The sequence below is a fragment of the Staurois parvus genome, unplaced genomic scaffold (genome assembly GCF_062004578.1).
Source record: "Staurois parvus isolate SC_StPar_1 unplaced genomic scaffold, SC_StPar_1.0 ptg000903l, whole genome shotgun sequence".
In the NCBI taxonomy this organism is placed as follows: Eukaryota; Metazoa; Chordata; class Amphibia; order Anura; family Ranidae; genus Staurois; species Staurois parvus.
Window position 1 is genome coordinate 973,883 of NW_028318699.1, and position 21,845 is coordinate 995,727.

A 21,845-nucleotide genomic window follows, 5' to 3' on the forward strand; every position below is an offset into this window, starting at 1 on the left:
ACAGATTTCTCTTCCTAACTGACGTTTTTTTAGTTAATTCCACGTAAAACAACATTTTTCTCCTACAGGAAACTTATTGATGTGGCGTACACTCCGTTCCATGCAGTGCTGAAGTGTGGGAACCTGTCCTCTGATGTCCAGGTCTTCCCCAGGCCGGAATCTGTTGTCATAGATGAAGAGACCGATCCAATTCCTAAATCTTTAAGTACAGGTAGAGGCATGTCATATGGTGTTTACTGTCTGTATTAACCACTTGCCTACCAGGCACTTATACCCCCTTCCTTACCAGGCCAATTTGCAGCTTTCAGCGCTGCTGCACTTTGATTGAGAATTGCGCGGTCATGCAACATTGTACCCATATGAAATTTTGATCATTTTTTTCTCACAAATAGAGCTTTCTTTTGGTGGTATTTAATTGCCACTGGGCGCTTTACTTTTTGCGCTATAAATAAAAAAATTGCAAAAAATTTGAAAAAAAAAAAAAATTTTCTTTGTTTCTATTATAAAATTTTTCAAACAGGTATTTTTTCTCCTTCACTGATGTGCGTTGATGAGGCAGCACTGATAGGAGGCACTGATGGGCACTGATAGGCAGCACTAAAGGGCACTGATAGGCAGTACTAATGAGGTGGCACGGATAGGCAGCACTGATAGACAGCACTAATGAGGTGTCACGGATAGGCGGCACTAATATGCAGCACTGATAGGCGGCACTGATAGGTGACACTGATGATGGGTACTGATAGACGGCACTGACTGGCATCACTGCTGGGCACTGACTGGTGGCACTGACTGGCACAACCCCTGGGCACTGACTGGTGGCACTGACTGGCAGCACTGCTGGGCTGCACTGGTGGGTGGCACTGGTGGGCAGCACTGGTGGGTGGGCACAGGTGGGTGGCACTTCTGGGCACAGGTAGGTGGCACTTCTGGGCACAGGTGTGTGACACTGCAGAGTGGCACAGGTGGGTGCACTGCTGGACACAGGTGGGTGATCTGCTGGGCACAGGTGGGCGGAGCTAGTGGGCGCACTGCTGGGCACAGGTGGGCGGAACTTGCGGGTGGCACTGCTGGGCACCGATCATCAGGGCACTGATCATCAGTGTCCTGATGATCGGTGCCGATCCCCGCTGTGACAACTGCCGGTTCTCGGCAGTACTTTCCTCACGATCTGACAGCGTGAGGAAAGTGCAGCCGAGAACCGGCACTTGCATTTCCCTGTGATCAATGTGTCATTGGACACCGCTGATCACGTGGTAAAAGGCCGCTGAGATCGCCGGGTGCGCGCCCCCTGGGGCGCGCAGGAGAGCGCGTTCTGGGGGGACGTCATATGACGTCCACCCAGAACTGGCCGGCCGCAGTGAAGCCGTCATTCGGCTATCTGCGGTCGGCAACTAGTTAAAGCAACAGTGTGTACTTTAAGTGGTTCTAAAGCCTCCCCCCCCCCCAAAAAAAAAAGTTAGCAGCTACAAATACTGTAATACTGTAAATAATGTCCTTTTATTATAAGGACACTTACCTGTCCAGGGATCCAGCGATATCCTCACCCCGAGACTATTCTTCATTCAGCTTTGGGTCCAGGCACCGGCTTCTTAACCATTTCAATACCGGGCACTTTTCCCCCTTCCTGCCCAGGCCAGTTTTCAGGTTTCAGCGCTCTCACATTTTGAATGACAATTGCGCGGTCATACAACATTGTACCCAAACTAAAATTTTATCATTTTGTTCACACAACTAGAGCTTTCTTTTGGTGGTATTTAATCACCGCTGGGGGTTTTATTTTTTGCTAAATTAACAAAAAGACACGAAAATTTTGAAAAAAAAACACGTTTTTCTTTGTTTCTGTTATAAAAGTTTGCAAATAAATAATTGTTCTTCATAAATTTAGGCCGAGATGTATTCTGCTCCATGTCTTTGGTGAAAATAACCCAAATTAGGATGTATTTTTTAGTTTTTAGGAAAGTTATAGAGTTCACAAACTATGGTATAGATCTGAATTTTGATCAATCCTGAAGTACTGATGGCCAATCTAATTTCTTGAGGTCTAAGAATGTCAGAACAGTACAGATATCCCCCAAATGACCCCATTTTGCAGAGTAGACAGTCCCAACGTATTTCATAAGAGGAATGGTGAGTTTTTTAAAGTTGTATTTTTTTTTGTCATAATTTTTTTCGGAAAATTAAAAAATTAAAAAAATTTTCACTTTTTGTTTTTTACATACTGTCACCAGTGCAGTACAGCGTCATCATATAACTGGCATGGCGGTGATCAGGGACACTGACTGGTGACAGTATGAAAAAAAATATATATTTTTAAAAAAACTTTTTTATTATTTTATTTTTTTTTTTTGAAGATTTTTTTTTCAGATTTCACTATGACCAAAGTAGTGCAATGTTACCATAGTAACATTGTACTACTTTGGGAAAGTGATCAGTATTTTTTTTTTTTTACACAATTTGCTTATAGCAAAGAATTACTTTGCTATAAGCAAGCATTTACCTGAATGACATCGGTTCATTCAGGGTTTTTTTTTGTGCTTAGCTGTGATTTGGCCACAGCTAAGCACATGACACAGCTGGGCTGTGATTGGCCCAGCTTGTGCATGTGATCACTGTGACCATTCACAGCTAGACACACTAGTATACAATGGATGGCATGAATGAAGCCATCCATTGTATACAACTGTCATGTGACCTGCCGTGATTGGTCACAGCAGGTCACTTGGTACCGGCAACAGGGCCGGTACTCAGATCTGTCATCGGTCGACACGGCCGGTGACAGATTGCGCGACTCTGCAGGCGTGCAAACTGCGCATGCCCGAAAGGATGCCATATGGCGTCCACCCGGAAAGGTGAGGGTTTTTGCCGGCCGCCATTTGGCCATAGGCCGGGCGGGAAGAGGTTAAAGTGTTACTGAACCCACCACAGTACAATCAGTCTGTATGTGCAGTAAAGCATGCTTGTTATACTCACTGTGGACCCACTGCACTGCATTCCTGTGCAAATCCCATGCGATTTGTGTGCGGTGCGATCGGAGCCGTACGTTTTGTATGGCTCTAATCACATCGCACCAAAAAGGTGCAGGACCCCTTTTTTTTTTTTTTTGGTCCGCGCTAGAATCGGCTTGCATGGGTATTCACACCTATGTGATCCGATTCTGCACATCGCACCGCGTTTTGTGGACCGCTTTTGGGGTGTTGTTGACTTAACATACACACCTGCAGCGGTTCGCATGAACGGGGTGCGATTCTGATGCAGTGCGGAATTCGCACAGAAAACGCTGCAAATTCCACATTGTATCAGTGTGAACCCCGGGCTAAAGGGCTTTAAGATAAAAGGTTCTAGAGCTGCCTGATCACTTTTATGGGGCTTTGAATGTGTCTTGGCCTGCACTTTGACAGCAAGGCTCGGTTCACAATACTACGGGCTGTTTTCTGTACAACAAAACATGGCCGCAGGGTCAGCTCATGGTCTTTTTGACCATGCGGTGTCCCTGTGGTTCCTGCATCCGCACTCGTGCTGCAGGCCTAAAATGCGTGGTGTCTTGTAAGAGTAGCATGGTTTGGCTGCGGGTGGTTGCGGATGTGGGAAGAGATGCGATTCCTGCGACCAGTCTTAAGGAGTAGTGACTTGCAGATGAGGATTTCTCTGCGCTCTCCTCTACTACGTGCAAACTCCCAGTGATAGACTGAGGGCATTGTGCAATATAGTCTGACTGACTCAGAGTGCTGCTCATATCCCTCCCAGCTTAGCAGAAGTTAAAGAATATAATGAGAAATTCAGGTGCTCCCAAAGTAAGTTAAAGCTGATTCCTTGCCATGTCCCTGTCCACCCCCTTCCCGATCAACATGCAATTATGTTTTTCAGTCAAGTTATTCTGTTTTCACTGGGTCTGACTGCTGTCTTTTGATGGTAGTGGCCAACAGGCTATTGTAAAGGTTGCAGCACTTTGCCTTGAATCTTCTTGAAAGAACACATCCCTGGACACCCTTTAGACGTGCATGTTTCTCCTTGAAGACTTGAGGAGTGCAATTTCTTTGAGGAAGACTTTAGCTGTGCCATTTACTGGTTGATATCCTAAGCCAGGATGCCAAGGATGTGCTCTTTTGTTCATATAACACTTGGGAACAAAATGATTGATGGCAGAGAAAGCTAATAGCTGTGAAAGGGGAGGGCGCCGACCATACAAATCAGGAGAGGAATTGAGCAATGATTGAAAGTAGGTTTAAGATAGTTGCTGGGTGAACTCAATTTACAGAAATATTTTTTTTACTCCCAGTATTGCATGAGCCAGAAGGGTGAATTTTCAGCATGAATTTTCAGTTTGTTGGTATTCTTTCTTCAGAACTGGAAATCATTGGCTTTATTGACATTGCGGACATCTCCAGTCCTCCTGTCCTTTCTCGTCACCTGGTCCTACCTATTGCTGTTAATAAAGGTGAGCATTTACTGAGATGTGGCTTAGCTGGGTCAGGTTGGAAGTGTATGTGCTAATTATTTGATGTCTTCATAGAGGGTGATGATATTGGGGCCGGAATCACGGATGACTTAGAAGATGAGAATTCTGCCAGCCAGATAGCAGGAAAAATCCCACATTTCTGTGTTCTTCTACATGGTAGCCTGAAGGTGGAGGGTATGGTGGCCTTAGTACAGTTGGGGTAAGTGTGTGTGTATATGTATGTATGTGTATATGGATGTGTGTGTATATAAATATATATATATATATATTAATATATATATATGTGTGTGTGTGTGTGTGTATATATATATATATATATATATATATATATATATATATATATATATATATATATATATATATATATATATATATATATATATATACACACAGGTGAAACACGAAAAATTAGAATATCATGCAAAAGTTCATTTATTTCAGTGCAGCAACTTAAAAGGTGAAACTAATATATGAGACTCATTACATGCAGAGCAAGATAGTTCAAGCCGTGATTTGTCATCATTGTGATGATTATGGCTTACAGCTCATGAAAACCCCAAATCCACAATCTCAGAAAATGAGAATATTTCATGCAATCAATAAAACAAGGATTGTACATAGAACAATATTGGACCTCTGAAAAGTAGAAGCATGCATATGTACTCAGTACTTGGTTTGGGCCCCTTTTGCAGCAATTACTGCCTCAATGCGGCGTGGCATGGAAGCTATCAGCCTGTGGCACTGCTGAGGTGTTATGGAAGACCAGGATGCTTCAATAGCGGCCTTCAGCTCTTCTGCATTGTTCGGTCTCATGTCTCTCATCTTTCTCTTGGCAATGCCCCATAGATTCTCTATGGGGTTCAGGTTAGGCGAGTTTGCTGGCCAGTCAAGCACAGTAATCCCACGGTCATTGAACCAGGTTTTGGTGCTTTTGGCAGTGTGGGCAGGTGCCAAGTCCTGCTGGAAAATTAAGTCAGCATCCCCATAAAGCTCGTCTGCGGAAGGAAGCTAGAAGTGCTCCAAAATCTCCTGGTAGACGGCTGCGTTGACCCTGGACTTAATGAAGCACAGTGGACCAACACCAGCAGAAAACATGGCTCCCCAAATCAACACAGACTATGGAAACTTCACACTGGACTTCAAGCATCTTGCAGTGTGTGCCTCTCCATTCTTCCTCCATACTCGGGGTCCTTGTGCCTCTCCATTCTTCCTCCATACTCGGGGTCCTTGGGCCTCTCCATTCTTCCTCCATACTCTGGGTCCTTGGGCCTCTCCATTCTTCCTCCATACTCGGGGTCATTGGTTTCCAAATGAGATGCAAAAGTTGCTCTCATCAGAAAAGAGGATTTTGGACCACTGAGCAACAGACCAGGTCTGTTTTTCTTTAGCCCAGGTAAGACGCTTCTGACGTCGTTTATGTTCAGGAGTGGCTTAACAAGAGGAATACGACATTTGAAGCCCATGTCCAGGATCCGTCTGTGTGTGATGGCTCTTGATGCACTGACTCCAGCCTCAGTCCACTCCTTGTGAAAGTCCCCAACACTTTTGAATGGCCTTTTCATGACAATCCTCTCCAGGCTGCGGTCATCCCTGCTGCTTGTGCACCTTTTTCTTCCACACTTTTCCCTTCCACATAACTTTCTATTAATGTGCTTTGATACAGCACTTTGGGAACATCCAACTTCTTTTGCAATTACCTTTTGAGGCTTTCCCTCCTTATGGAGGGTGTCAATGATGGTTTTCTGCACAACTGTCAGGTCAGCAGTCTTTCCCATGATTGTGATTCCTACTGAACCAGACTGAGAGACCATTTAAAGGCTCAGGAACCCTTTGCAGGTGTTATGGCTTAATTAGCTGATTAGAGTGGGACACTTTGAGCCGAGAATATTGCACCTTTTCACAATATTCTCATTTTCTGAGATTATGGATTTGGGGTTTTCATGAGCTGTAAGCCATAATCATCACAATGATGACAAATCACGGCTTGAACTATCTTGCTTTGCATGTAATGAGTCTATGTCATATATCAGTTTCACCTTTTAAGTTGCTGCACTGAAATAAATGGACTTTTGCACGATATTCTAATCTTTTGAGTTTCACCTGTATGTATGTATGTGTGTGTGTGTGTGTGTGTGTGTATATATATATATATATATATATATAGTAATGGGGTTCGCTCGGCAGCGGGGGGGTGTGACCCCCTGGGTGGGTGCACAACACACAAACACAGGCACAGCACAACAACAGTGGAGGTGAAAAAACAAAAAGGTGCAGTTTATTTACAATATTTACAGGAAAACGCCAAACCAAAAAGAAACATCAAATAAAATCCTGGCCAACTTGACTACTTACTGTACAAACAGCTTCCCTAGCTATCCACTAGGTACAGCCTGATGCTATACCTAGTCGCTGGTAGTTGGAGGCTAGCCACACAGGCTTTTGGCTCCCTGCACACAGATAATATGTTGCTCCCGAGTCAGTTCAGGCACAGATCTGGTTCCAGGTTGGAGCCACTCCCTAAGCAGGCTGGGAAGTTTTATAACAGCCTTAATCAGCCCACTACCTTCAGCTGGGCTCATTATCTCAGTGCCGAAGGCCTCAGCACTTCCCCCCCAGTGGAACAAATCCCCATGGAGTCTGAAACCTTGGACAAATGTATCGTCCATCTAGGACGCAACCAGGTGATTTCAGCTGCCTACTGTCAGTACACACGCACGCGCACACACGCCATAGCATAATGGCCAATGACCGGTAAAGTAAATAACATTGGTTATCTCATTATGACACCAGAAAGTGGGTGGGATGGATTAGGCAGCAAGTGAACATGTTGTCCCTGAAGTTAATGTGTTTTTGAAAAATGGGCAAGCATAAGGATTTGAGCAACTTTGATAAGGGCTAAATTGTAATGACTAGACGATTGGATCAGTGCGACTCCAAAATTGCAGCTCTTGTGTGATGTTCCCAGTCTGCAGGGGTCAGGACCAAACAAAAGTGGTCCAAGGAAGAAAAACCGGTGTCATCGGCGGCCAAGGCTCATTGATGCACGTGGTGGGGCAAAGACTGCCCTGTGTAGTTTGGTCCAATAGAAGAGCTACTAGAGCTCACACTACTGAAAAAGTTAATGTTGGTTCTGATTGAAAGGTGTCAGAACACACAGAGCATCGCAGATTGTTGTGTATGGGGGCTGTGTAGCCGCAGACCGGTCAGGATGCCCGTGATGACCCGTGTCCACAGCCAAAAGTGCCTACAATGGGCACATGAACCCCAGAACTGGACCACGGAGCAATAGAAGAAGGTGGCCTGGTCTGATGAGTCGTGTTTTTTGTTTTTTTTGTTATATCATGTGGATGGCAAGGTGTGTGTCACTTTCCTGGGGAAGAGATGGCACCAGGATGCAGTATAGGAAGTAGGCAAGCTGGAGAAAGCAGAGTGATGCTTTGTCTAGTGGAGTCCATGTCTCAACAAGTCAGGGCTGCTTTAGCGGCAAAAGGGGGACCTACCCAATAGTAGGTGGCTGGTCATACTGTTTTATGGCTGGTGTGTGTGTTATACATCTCGAAATAAGTATTCTATGAACTCTTTGATGGTAATAACCTTGTTTTTTTTTTTTGTTTTGGTTTTTTTCTTGCCCCGTTACTTCTGTAGGAATGACTGGTGTGGTATGCTGTACTCCCAAGCTGACAGCAAGAAGAAATCCAATCTAATGATGTCTTTGTTTGAGCATGGACCAGAGCCCTTACCCTGGTTGGGGAAAATCTCGCAGCTTGGGCCTATATCTGGTACAGTGGAACTAATAAGATGTTACATTTCAGTTGCCCACGTTTTAAGAATCAGTCTGTGAGGCTATAGAGCCGTTTTCTTAACCACTTCCAGTCCGGACACTTTCAGCCCCTTCCAGTCCGGACACTTCCCCCCCCTTCCAGTCCGGACACTTCCCCCCCCCCTTCCAGTCCGGACACTTTCCCCCCCTTCCAGTCCGGACACTTTCCCCCCTTCCAGTCCGGACACTTTCAGCCCCTTCCAGTCCGGACACTTTCAGCCCCTTCCAGTCCGGACACTTTCAGCCCCTTCCAGTCCGGACACTTTCAGCCCCTTCCAGTCCGGACACTTTCAGCCCCTTCCAGTCCGGACACTTTCAGCCCCTTCCAGTCCGGACACTTTCAGCCCCTTCCAGTCCGGACACTTTCAGCCCCTTCCAGTCCGGACACTTTCAGCCCCTTCCAGTCCGGACACTTTCAGCCCCTTCCAGTCCGGACACTTTCCCCCCCTTCCAGTCCGGACACTTTCCCCACTTCCAGTCCGAAAAATTCCTGCCACTGACACCAATGATGGGGCACTATTCCTGCCACTGACACCAATGATGGGGCACTATTCCTGCCACTGACACCAATGATGGGGCACTATTCCTGCCACTGACACCGATGATGGGGCACTATTCCTGCCACTGACACCGATGATGGGGCACTATTCCTGCCACTGACACCGATGATGGGGCACTATTCCTGCCACTGACACCGATGATGGGGCACTATTCCTGCCACTGACACCGATGATGGGGCACTATTCCTGCCACTGACACCGATGATGGGGCACTATTCCTGCCACTGATACCAATGATGGGGCACTATTCCCCCCACTGATACCAATGATGGGGCACTATTCCTGCCACTGACACCGATGATGGGGCATTATTCCCCCCACTGATACTGATGATGGGGCACTATTCCCCCCACTGATACTAATGATGGGGCACTATTCCTGCCACTGATACCAATGATGGGGCACCTATTCCCCCACTGATACTAATGATGGGGCACTATTTCTGCCACTGACACCGATGATGGGGCACTATTCCTCCCACTGTTTTGCATTGGAAGAGGGGTAGTCTTATATGGCGAGTATAGCCCAAACACTACATTTTAGCAGGAAAAGTAGGGGGTCGTCTTATACGCCCAGTCGTCTTATACGCCGGCAAATACGGTACTGATGCTTTTTTCAAGTGTCTCATTCTTGCATTTGCTTTTAATTTGCATTTGCACTGAACTTTCACCTCTGTACATCTTGCATTTGCTGTGCCAGTGTAGAGATCTGCTGCCCTCTAGCATCTGAATTTGTAAATACAGTGGGGAAAATAATGATTTGATCCCCTGCAGATTTTGAAAGTTTGCCCACTGACAAAGAAATGAAAGGTCTGTAATTTTTTTTATCGGAAGTGTATTTTAAATGACAGAGACAGAATATTAACCAAAAATCCAGGAAAAACATGATACAAATGATATAAATTGAGTCGCAGTTCTGTGAGCAAAATAAGTATTTGATCCGCAAACAAAACATACTTGGTGGAGAAACCCTTGTTGGCAAGCAAAGAAGAGGTAAGATGTTTCTTGTAGTTGGTTCCCAGGTTTGCACACATCTCAGGGGGGATTTTGGTCCACGCTAATCTAATGATCTCTAAATCCTTCAGGTTTCTTGGCTGTCACTTGGCAACTGGAAGTTTCATCTCCGTCCATAAATTTTCCATAGGATTAAGGTCTGGAGACTGGCTAGGCTATTCCAGGACCTTAACTCCTTGGTGCCGGCACCTCCCGATCCTTTAAGGGTTTCAGAAGCCGGGAGGCGGGTGGGGTTTTTGGGTCATGTGACTGCCGTGATTTGCTGTCACATGATTGGGAAAGGTTCCGATCACAAGAGGAGATCGGGACCTTTCCGTGAGTATCGGACATGTGTGCTGGGGGCGCACGTACTCAGCACGTTTTTTTTAATTGCACGCAAATGTGCAGCCACATATATAAATCCTGTATAATAATAATAATCACGTGTATATATATATATACATGATTTTGCCGCTGTATATGTACTGTGGCTGGTCGGCAACTGGTTAAAATTGGATCTAAAAATGTTGTTTTTGTTTGTTTTAATAAAAAAATGTCAAACTGAACTTCTCTGTGCAATGGTTTTGCACAGAGCAGTCTCAAGCCTCTTCTGGAGTCCCCTACCGATGAGGTGCAGAGTCTATGGAACCACTTTGTGTTCTCCAGGGCTCTTTTAGGTGGAGATGGGTTGCGCTACAGACAATGTTTTCCAAGTTGGGCTTCTCTAAATCTCTATGGTGCTAAACAAACACATAGTAATGGATTGAAGATTCAAAAAACATTGGTCCTAGGAAGACTAAAGGAATAAATGTTGATTTTGATGTAAACTGTTGTGCAAGTTTTGCTGTTCCTACTCCTTTCCTCCCTACTCTGCCACTAATGCAAAGCTGTTTTATTTTGGAAGGGGAAGGGGGAGTGGGTACTTGGTTTTGACAAGTACTCACTCTCACTTCTGCTGCCATTGCCTGGGTGATCCCAGAGGAAATTTGTCCCGCTCCTCACCTCCTGCAGTCTCCTGGGACAGTTCAAAGTTCCTAGGAAGCTGCAGGGCCACTCACAGATCACAGTGCAGCTCGTGCATTCGTGGTGGGGAGCCAGCTGTGAAGCCACAAGGAGTCACAGCAGGCTTAAAACAGTCTTTAGTCAGATCCCATGTAAGGTGCTCCGATCCCATGTAAGGTGCCCCGGTCCCATGTAAGGTGCTTCGATCCCATGTAAGGTGGCATCGTGATTGACCTTGGATCTACTTCAGGGGGACATTTTTTTATTTTTGTTTTTAATAAAGGATTTGTCAAACAATGTCTACTGTCATTTTTTACACTGCACTTTTTTTTGTGAATGAGCAGCGGTACCTTGTACCCCATACTCATTTACATAGAGGGGGTCCGGGATCTGGGGGGCCCCTTGTCCCCACAAAAGCTCCCCACCATGCTGAGGACATGTGGCCTGGTATGGTTCGGGGGTAGGGCGCTCACTCGTTCCCCTTCCTTTCCTGACCTGCTGGCTGCATGGTCGAATAAGGGTCTGGTATGGATTTTGGGAGGAATGCCCACACATTTTTTTTTTATTTTGGCGTGGGGGGTTCCCCTCAAAATCCATATCAGACCTGAAGGGCTTGGTATGCATGGGGAGGGGGGAACCCTACGCTGTTTTTTTTAAACAAATTTTAATTGCTGGACAATGCCGCTGACAGCTGAAACATTGACAAAGAAATGCCCGTAGCGGAAAAGAAAAAAGAATTAGCGCAGGGCAGGCATGACTAGGCCTAGAGTGGGAAGGAAGAATAGAAAGGGTTAAGTATAGTGCCAGGGGGTTTGAAAAGTATACCTGGGGAGCTGGTTGGTAGAGGGAGAGCGTGGGTGGGCTCTTCTGCATCTTACGGTGGGGTGTCCTGGTGGGGGGCGTCAGTCGGAGCTGGACGTTGGTGAGAGAGCTTCCCTCCCGCTCTCCCTATTTAGTGAGTATTGTGTTCCTCTCGGGGGGAATGGGGGGTTATTTAGTTTCATGGGCGGTTGTTGGTCTTTGGAGGCGGTTCTTATCTTCGAGGTACAGATAATGGTGTGGGACCCATCGATGGTATGGGATGCCCGGGGACATTCCAGTTAACCAAGGTTTAACTGGAACGTGGTGGTGCTGCACTGCAGATGGTATGGTTGTCTCTGAGCTGGTTGGTTGCGGCTGGAGGCCTTGTGTAATATGGTTGTCTGCAGGTGCATTTCAGATCATTTTTGGGGGGTGCCTTCGAAGACCAACAGCAACTCTGTATGTTTCTGTTATAAGGAATGGTTGGTGTGTTAAAACGTGTTTGTTAATAAAAGGCCGTGTTGGCCATTTTACTCCAAAATTGGTGTCATGTTTTCTTTAAGTATAATTAAAAGGGGGGGATCTGGATGAACCTATCTCTGGTGCACTAGTCATGCCGCTGACAGCTGAAACATTAAATAATGTTTTCTATATTAAAATACTGCATTACTTAATAATATAACTTATGCAGTATTTTAGCAGCTGTGCGGTATCTTACGATTTGCTGTGGTATCTTATCTAGTGAATTGTCCCCTCTGATTCGAAGGTCACAGTTGAATTTTCCTTAGGTTCGAATGTTCAACCGTGAAACGAACAGGGGGGGGTGTTTGGCCCATCACTAGTAAAGTGCTCTGATCCCATGTAATATGTCATGATCCCATGTAAAATGCCCTAATCCCATGTGCCTTGATCCCATGTGCCCTAATCCCATGTAAGGTGCTCTGATCCTATGTAAGGTGCCCTTATCCAATTTAAGATGCTCTGATCCCATGCAAGATCCCCTGATCCCATGTAAGGTGCTCTGATCCCATGTAAGGTGCCCTGATCCCATGTGCAGTGTTCTGATCCCATGTAAGGTGCCCTGATCCTATGTGCAGTGCTCTGATCCCATGTAAAGTGCCCTTATCTCATGTAAGGTGCTATGATTCCTTGTAAGGTGCCCTGATCCTATGTGAAGTGCTGTGATCCCATGTGCCATGATCCCATGTAAGGCTCTTTGATTCTGTGTGCCATGATCCAATGCACGGTGCTGTGATCCCATGTAAGGTGCTGTGATCCCATGTGCCCTAATCCCATGTAAAGTATTTTGGTCCCATGTAAGGTGACCTGATCCTATGTGCCATGATCCCATGCAAGGTGCTCTGATCCCATGTAAGGTGCCCTGATCCCATGTAAGGTGCTCTGACCTCATGTGCCATGATCCCATGTAAGGTGCTGTGATTTCATGTGCCCTGATCCCATTTAAAGCGTTCTGATCCCATGTGCCCTGATCCCATGTAAGCTGCTGTGATCTCATGTACCCTGATCCCATTTAAAGCGCTGTGATCCCATGTGCCCTGATCCCATGTAAGGTGCTTTGATCCCATGTACCTTGATCCTATGTAAGGTGCTCTGATCCCATGTAAGGTTCTTTGATACCATGTGCCCTGATCCTATGTAAGGTGCTCAGATCCCAGGTGCCCTGATCCTATGTAATGGGGCCCACTGTGTGCACTGTTCCCAAGTGATGTGCTTTGCTGCCTCCCATGTAGTGTGCTCTGTTGCCCCCCCCCCCCCATACTCTGCTTATCTCAAGTTTTAGCCAGAGTTTAGCATTTTTTTTTTTTCAGAAAAAAGCAAGCACAAGTCTTACAATAAAGATGTATATTTTAATATTGATTCTATTTTTTAATACTATTTAAAAAATAATTGCTGTTATATCAACAGCTTGCTGATCAAACCAATGTTCTGTGAGTTGTACATCTCAACATTACTTTATGGGTTCCCCGAAATCTCCAACTTTTTCCAGGGGTCCCTCCAATGTAAAAAGGATAAGTAACACTGCTCTGGTGGAACCTAAAGCCCCATATAGCCAGGTTGAATATTGGCTGAAATCAGCTGGTACAGTAGTAGATAACAGCTGACATTTGGTCTGTGTGTACAAGTCATTATTTGACAGAAGCCGATGTCACAGATAGCTTCTGTCGAACGAGCATGCTGGAAAGTCAGTAGCCAACTGACATCCGATCAGTGCTTTCAGCCAATGGCTGCGAGCGCTGATCGTGTGTGTTCTGAAAACAATAGCTCAGTGGGGAGATTGCGGTACTATCATCGCATCGATTGTACAAAGAACTTCTCACAAGCTCCTCAGTTTTTTTTTGTTCAGCCCAGATTACAGCGTGTACCAAGGAACCCTGGTTGAGAGAGGCTGCACTAAAGTGTACAGGAGGGTGCACACCTTTTTTTTTTTTTCCACAATAGGTATTACAAAGCACATTCTTATTTAAGCTGCACAACTGCTTTAATAGCAGACTTTTCAAAAGTTCCGACCAGGTCAAACCAACCACTTCAGAACATAATATTCAAAAGTTCCGACCAGGTCAAACCAACCGCTTCAGAACATAATATTCAAAAGTTCCGACCAGGTCAAACCAACCGCTTCAGAACATAATATTCAAATGTTCCGACCAGGTCAAACCAACCGCTTCAGAACATAATATTCAAACGTTCCGACCAGGTCAAACCAACCGCTTCAGAACATAATATTCAAACGTTCCGACCAGGTCAAACCAACCGCTTCAGAACATAATATTCAAAAGTTCCGACCAGGTCAAACCAACCGCTTCAGAACATAATATTCAAAAGTTCCGACCAGGTCAAACCAACCGCTTCAGAACATAATATTCAAAAGTTCCGACCAGGTCAAACCAACCGCTTCAGAACATAATATTCAAAAGTTCCGACCAGGTCAAACCAACCGCTTCAGAACATAATACAAAACATGCCCTGGTAGTTTTAATTTCCATACCTAAGGAGTCTAGAGGTCTAAAAATACCATCAATTTTCCCTGTCTGGAAATAATGCAAAATACGGAGCGTGTTTACTGCATAGGTACATTGTTAGACAATAAGCCATTTTTCCATGCAAATTATGCGCAGGTGTAGGAATGCCTTTGAAGCTCACGTGTGGGGCCTTTTAGACATTTTTTTTATTGCATCATACCAAAAGACTGTTATTACCAATCTCACAATCTCTGAGGGGAAGCAGCGATGCTCTGATTAGTTGAATCATTGTTTATTGTGAACTTGATTGAAGGAGTTGTTGATTAGAAGATCTCTCCTCCCCGTAGCCTGGGTTTGGATTGGCTACATCTGGATGGAGCGGTGCTTGCTTCTGTGAAATACTCCATGCTGGCAGTGACCCATCCACCTCCATCAAAAGAAAAACAGCAGAAACGGCTCCATTTCTGCTACTCTGCTGCTGACTAAGGCTGAACAACGCAAGTCTTGCCTGAACCACAATATTCAAAGAATATCTCCAGCCTTGATTGTTTTGGCGAACACTCAGGAATTTCCTTCCTCGCCTGAGGGTCTGGAAATTAATACTTGATGTGTTTTTAATTTCTTTTTTCTTAACAAGAAAATTGAGTGTTCCTTTTACCCTGTTTAAAACAAGAAGTATTCCGAATCCTTTGGATCCTTCCAAATGCAATGTAAGACATCCTTTGGAAACCAGCAACTGGCAATACAGATAGTGCTAGAAGACTATTGGCTTTCGCAAAGAGCTGGTCCGCCATCAGGGGGGCATCAGTAGTAGATGGTGTGGGCGGCCCCTGGGATTAGGGAATTAGTAACTGCCTATCCAAATTTCAAATTAAATCCATGTGGTGGTATGACCCATAAACTGCTCTGTTGAGAAAGGAAGACAAAATATATTAGCAAGGGTAAAGGCAGCTACATGGATTAAGAAGAATATATCTAAGTATGAGCAAAACAGTTTTCACATACCTATAAAATTGTGACATCCACACTATCTTAGCCTCTTGCCAATGTAACACATATGTGCAGCAGCGAAGAGGGTGGGCTTTAATGCCCACACACTACACATATGTTTCCTTGGGTGACGGGAGTTTCTGTGCTGAGAGTTCACTCAATGCATGCTTTCAGCACAGTCTTTGACATCTCCCAGGCACTCTAGTAATGATCGGCACTGTGACAGCCATTCACAGCATGTAGAAAGAACGTCCCAGGTGTCTCACATCCAGCAAAACCCAACAATCTGTATGGTAAAAGCAGCCTCAGCCCAGGCTCCATCCAGGCCATGCGCCTCAACGCGTTTCGCCCTGCCCAGTCATGAACATTTCATATGTATTCATTTTTTTAATTGAGGTTTATCACTGTCATAAGAGAGCTCACATTCCCCTTTAATGAGAGCCTAAATGTAAAGATAGGTGCTCTTGAAGGGCTTAGATCTTTAATGTCTCAAGTCCATCTGGATTGGCATAACCCCAAATACCACCAAAACTATCCCAGACTCCTCTGGACTGTCCCAGGATTTTAACAGAATCCTGGTATCCCGTGTGTCTAGGACTGAGAGATGGAGCGCACAGCTCCAGCTCTTTGCAGACGAACTGATCTCCTGCTTGACAGAGTCTACTCAGTCCAGGTAGCAGAAGGAAGAGGACGAAGAGAGCAGATTCGCGGGACAAGGACTGCAGTGCAAGGTAAGTTTTGTCCACTGACACCATTGTTTACTTTCACCCCCTACTGGGTGCTGTTGTTCCTCCCCACCGCCCTCTGGGTACTATTGTAAACCAGCCCACAGGTCACTACTGATTCCCCCCAATACACACTGGTACCGTTACTGACCACTATTTTTTCCACACCCAGTTCTGTGCACTACTGTTCTCGCCCACCTTTCACAGTCATCTAGGGTATTTTTATTCCCCTCGCCCTCCGCTGGGCAACATTGTTCTCTCTACTTTGGCTGGGGACTAGTTTTCCCTCAACCAAATCTTCGCATTGTTGTTCCTCCCATACCCTGCTTATAACCTCCCCCCCTCCCCAGAGCATTATTGTTCCCTCCCACCTCCACTGGGCATTATTGTCCCCCTTGCTAAGGTTTACTATTCCCTCCACCACCTTCTTAGCACCAATATACCTTCTGACCCTCTCTGAGCATCAATATTGCTCCCATTATGTTCCCTGAGCGCCGCATAGAGAGGGGGTGTCACCAATCTCATCTGGTCTTCTCACCCTGCAGCTCCCCTGAAGCCAGATCTTCTCCACATCACAAGCACTAGAGCTGCAGCAAGGATTCATGTAGCAGAGCAGCGCTTGTGATATTGATGAGATTGGATGCTAGGGGACGTTGGAGCCACGTTCTTCTTTCACAGACCTGAAGTGAAGATTAGTTAACACACAGTGGACTATCAGCAATGTCCCTGCGCTCCTCACAACGTAAGTCCTGCCCCTTCTAGAACTGTGGGGCATTGTCTATGGGATTGTCCCAGGATTGAAGCATAATCCTGGTGTCCTGCTGATCCAGGTCATGTCCTGAAGTCCAGGGCTGAATCTCTTGTTCCAGCGCTCAGCTCTGATCTATGCACCTACTGCCTGGCAGTGTGATCTCACCAGCAAAGTAAGGGCCCCATGTTACACCCTTCTGACCCCTGTATGTTTCACAGTCCTGACCCTGCACTTTATATGCTGTGTCATATACAGTATGTATAGTACGTGATTACCTAATTCTGACCAAGACATTTATTGTCTCTCTCGTGTCCAGTTGCTAGATAGTTCCCAATTATTTAAACGAACCAGACAAGGTGTTCACATCTATATCCTGTAAGCAGGGAACTACAGTGGGGCAAAAAAGTATTTAGTCAGCCACCAATTGTGCAAGTTCTCCCACTTAAAAAGATGAGAGAGGCCTGTAATTGGCATCATAGGTAGACCTCAACTATGAGAGACAAAATGAGAAAACAAATCCAGACAATCACATTGGCTGATTTGGAAAGAATTTATTTGCAAATTATGGTGGAAAATAAGTATTTGGTCAATATCAAAAGTTCATCTCAATACTTTGTTATATATCCTTTGTTGGCAATGACAGAGGTCAAACGTTTCCTGTAAGTCTTCACAAGGTTGGCACACACTGTTGCTGGTATGTTGGCCCATTCCTCCATGCAGATCTCCTCTAGAGCAGTGATGTTTTGGGGCTGTCGCTGGGCAACACGGACTTTCAACTCCCTCCAAAGGTTTTCTATGGGGTTGAGATCTGGAGACTGGCTAGGCCACTCCAGGACCTTGAAATGCTTCTTACGAATCCACTCCTTCATTGCCCGGGTGGTATGTTTGGGATCATTGTCATGTTGGAAGGCCCAGCCACGTTTCATCTTCAATGCCCTTGCTGATGGAAGGAGGTTTGCACTCAAAATCTCACGATACATGGCCCCATTCATTCTGTCCTGTACATGGATCAGTCGTCCTGGTCCCTTTGCAGAGAAACAGCCCCAAAGCATGATGTTGCCACCCCCATGCTTCACAGTAGGTATGGTGTTCTTTGGATGCAACTCAGCATTCTCTCTCCTCCAAACACGACGAGTTGTGTTTCTATCAAACAGTTCTATTTTGGTTTCATCTGACCATATGACATTCTCCCAATCCTCCTCTGGATCATCCAAATGCTCTCTAGCAAACTTCAGACGGGCCCGGACATGTACTGGCTTAAGCAGGGGGACACGTCTGGCACTGCAGGATCTGAGTCCCTGGCGGCGTAGTGTGTTACTGATGGTAGCCTTTGTTATGTTGGTCCCAGCTCTCTGCAGGTCATTCACTAGGTCCCCCCATGTGGTCCTGGGATTTTTGCTCACCGTTCTTGTGATCAATTTGGTCTCACGGGGTGAGATCTTGCGTGGAGCCTCAGATCGAGGGAGATTATCAGTGGTCTTGTATGTCTTCCATTTTCTAATTATTGCTCCCACAGTTGATTTGTTCACACCAAGCTACTTGCCTATTGCAGATTCAGTCTTCCCAGCCTGGTGCAGGTCTACAATTTTGTTTCTGGTGTCCTTTGACAGCTCTTTGGTCTTCACTATAGTGGAGTTTGGAGTGTGACTGTTTGAGGTTGTGGACAGGTGTCTTTTATACTGATAACAAGTTCAAACAGGTGCCATTGATACAGGTAATGAGTGCAGGACAGAGGAGCCTCTTAAAGGAGAAGGTACAGGTCTGTGAGAGCCAGAAATCTTGCTTGTTTGTAGGTGACCAAATACTTATTTTCCACCATAATTTGCAAATAAATTCTTTCCAAATCAGCCAATGTGATTGTCTGGATTTTTTTTTCTCATTTGTCTCTCATAGTTGAGGTCTACCTATGATGCCAATTACAGGCCTCTCTCATCTTTGTAAGTGGGAGAACTTGCACAATTGGTGGCTGACTAAATACTTTTTTTGCCCCACTGTATATGTAATGATCGAATTTACAATTTTGTTCTTTGTGGCATAGTGACTACAGTATACCTCCCAACTAACCTGGGGACTTTGAAATAAATACAAGGGTCCCGCAGACCCACCCTATGTTCTGGCAGTGCTGAATGCTTTTTCCAACAACCCAGCAATGGTATCAAACCTTCAACTAGCATGGTGCCTATACAGGAAGGTGTGGAAAACTATCCACACATCTTGTTTCTGGTCATGTGATATAAGCTGATACTGATCTGGAGTCTGAATTAAAGTTTAGGGGGGCTGGTCTAAAGAGAAGTTTAAAGGGGGTGCTAATCTGGGGCCTGAAAAGTTTAACCTCCTTACATGGGTGGATGGATGTACCAGTACAGACTTTTGTTTGCACACACACAAAGCTCTTACTCCTGCCATTAGTCAATGGAGAACATTTAGTAAGGGCACAGAGACGATCAGGGTGGCTCTGTGCCATGGGATAGATGTGATTTCCAATCACAGAGATCACCAATGTAAATAGTGTAGTACTGTTTATATTGTTGTTCCCTCCTCTTCCTCTCACTACAGAATGAAGGATTCAAGGAATTAATCAATCCTATGGGAAGGCTGCAATTGAAGGTGGGGGTGGGGTTAAAAGGCCATTAACCACCAGTCTTTTGGGATTGCTTTTTGGGTTTTAAAGTGCCGCTCACCACCAGTAATAAGATGTAGGGATTTTAAAGTGCCAGTGATCACCTATGATTGTGGGATTGTTTTGGTGAAGTTTAAATGCCACTGGTCACTAACGTTCTGGGAGTGTTTTGGAAGGTTTTAATATGCCGCGGACCACCAGTGATGAAGGGTGGGGCCTTTTAAAATGCCACTGACCACCAATGATTGTATGACTGGGTGGGTGGAGATGTGTGTGTATTATTGCTATTAAAACTTTAAACTATTGAACACAATGCAATTTAAACCTTTGCACTTTTCATACTTTAAGCGCTTTTCCACTAATAATGAAATTCTAAAGCTGGCCATAGATGGATTGATGGCTAGCCATCGATCAACTTCAGTACAACCAGCCTGTCTGATTTTATGCATGTGAACACTGCCGGTGGGTATATCAGCCAGCAGTAATCATTGTGTTCTGCCGCAGGGAAGGCTTCCTGACTACAGAACACAGTAATGCTGTGGGAGGGAATCAGCGTTGATGGGGGAATCAAGCACTTTTCTTTCCTTCCACCCATGGTGGAAGAAAAGAAAATTGTATCATCTATGGCCTGCCTGACACTTGTATTCAGGGGGTGACTTTTAAAGGCCAAGCTCACCTTAAAGCAGAACTTCACGTATGGATATTTCAGGGGCGGACTGACAACTCATGGGGCCCCCGGGCAATAGGGGATCATGGGGCCCCTGTGTCCTCGCCCACACCCAAAAAAGCCTATGAAAAAGCCAATAAAAGGTACCAGGGGCATCTCATGGGGTCCCCTACTGACTTCGGGCCCTCAGGCCCTCAGGCAGTGCTCGAATGGTCAGTCCGCCCCTGGATATTTTATACATAGTTACATTGGTCCAACTTGAGCCGCTCACCATGGGTGCCATTCAGAGATTGTTTTGCATTTTCTGAGCAAGTTTAAAGTGTTCTCTGATTGGAAGAGGTGGAGAAGCGGCATGGTGATATCATAAAACAGCAGCCTGCTTATATAAAGTCCAAGATATTTGACTACTGAATATATATGATTGGGCTTCTCCTATTTTGGTATTTTTTTTATAAATACGATTTATATTCAACAATCTAGGAGAAAAAGTAGAAGCGAAAAAGGATAAAAGTAGAAAACGAGGGGTGAGGAAGGGGGAGGTGACTGACAGGGCGTGGTCACAAATCTTAACAAACTGATAATAGTTTGCAGAATTGTGATCTGCTGATATTCAGACTTATAATTGGTCTCCAAACTGTGTGTGGCAGTCATGGAAATAAAGTTGACTCAGCCACAATCCCCCCTTTAACAGCTTAAAGCTGAACTCTAGGTACAAAAACGTTTATTGAAATATAATTCTTTACAATGACAAAAGATTTAAATCTATTTTGTGTGCATTAAAAGACTTTGCAAACCCAGTTATTACCTGGGTAGAGGTGACATCATCATTGTGCTGTATATAGCATGTGCAGAGGAAAGAGCTGTGGGAGGGACTGAGCAGGCCCCACCCACCACAGGCTACCTGCAGAAAACTATAGGAGGGGGCGGACACAAGATCAGTCACCAAGAAGGGAGAGCAGCAGTGACCGGTCTTTATTATCTTGGATTACTGTACAGATCTGGAAGAAATGCACAAGAACAGGCTTGGTTCAAGGGGGGGTGGGCACTCGCTTATTCCCCCCCTTTGCTGATCTGCCAGGCTGCATGCTTGGAAAAGGGTCTGCTATGGATTTTGGGGAGTACCCCCACGCTATTTTTTTTTCCACTTTTGGCGTGGGGGTTCCCCTCAAAACCCATACCAGAAACAATGGGCTTGGTATGGATGGAGGGGGGGACCCCACGCTGTTTTTTAAATTATTTTTTTAATTGCTGGCAATTCTATCTTTTACATTCAGCTGTCAGTGGGAACCCCGCGGACAGCTAAAACATTAACTCTGCATGGTTTTCACTACTAAAATATCGCATGACTTGATAAAATAACTCACGGGATATTTTAGTAGTGTTTTTTGGTGAATTCAAACTTTTTTTAAAAAATGCTGTGCGGTATCCTACCGCATACTCGGATGTGGTAAGATACCGCTTAGTGAACTGTGCCCAG

General features: G+C 45.3%; 1 protein-coding gene across 1 annotated transcript in view; it reads left to right on the plus strand.

The window, feature by feature from the left end:
- Nucleotides 1-21,845, plus strand: part of LOC149442182 (integrator complex subunit 14-like) — a 79,050-nt gene that overhangs the window by 9,729 nt on the left and 47,476 nt on the right. Inside the window, exons 3-7 of the mRNA XM_089656411.1 lie at nt 69-211; nt 4,346-4,438; nt 4,514-4,658; nt 8,105-8,243; nt 16,331-16,336. Coding sequence (XP_089512537.1) covers nt 69-211; nt 4,346-4,438; nt 4,514-4,658; nt 8,105-8,243; nt 16,331-16,336 — 526 coding nt within the window. The remainder of the gene's footprint in view (nt 1-68; nt 212-4,345; nt 4,439-4,513; nt 4,659-8,104; nt 8,244-16,330; nt 16,337-21,845) is intronic.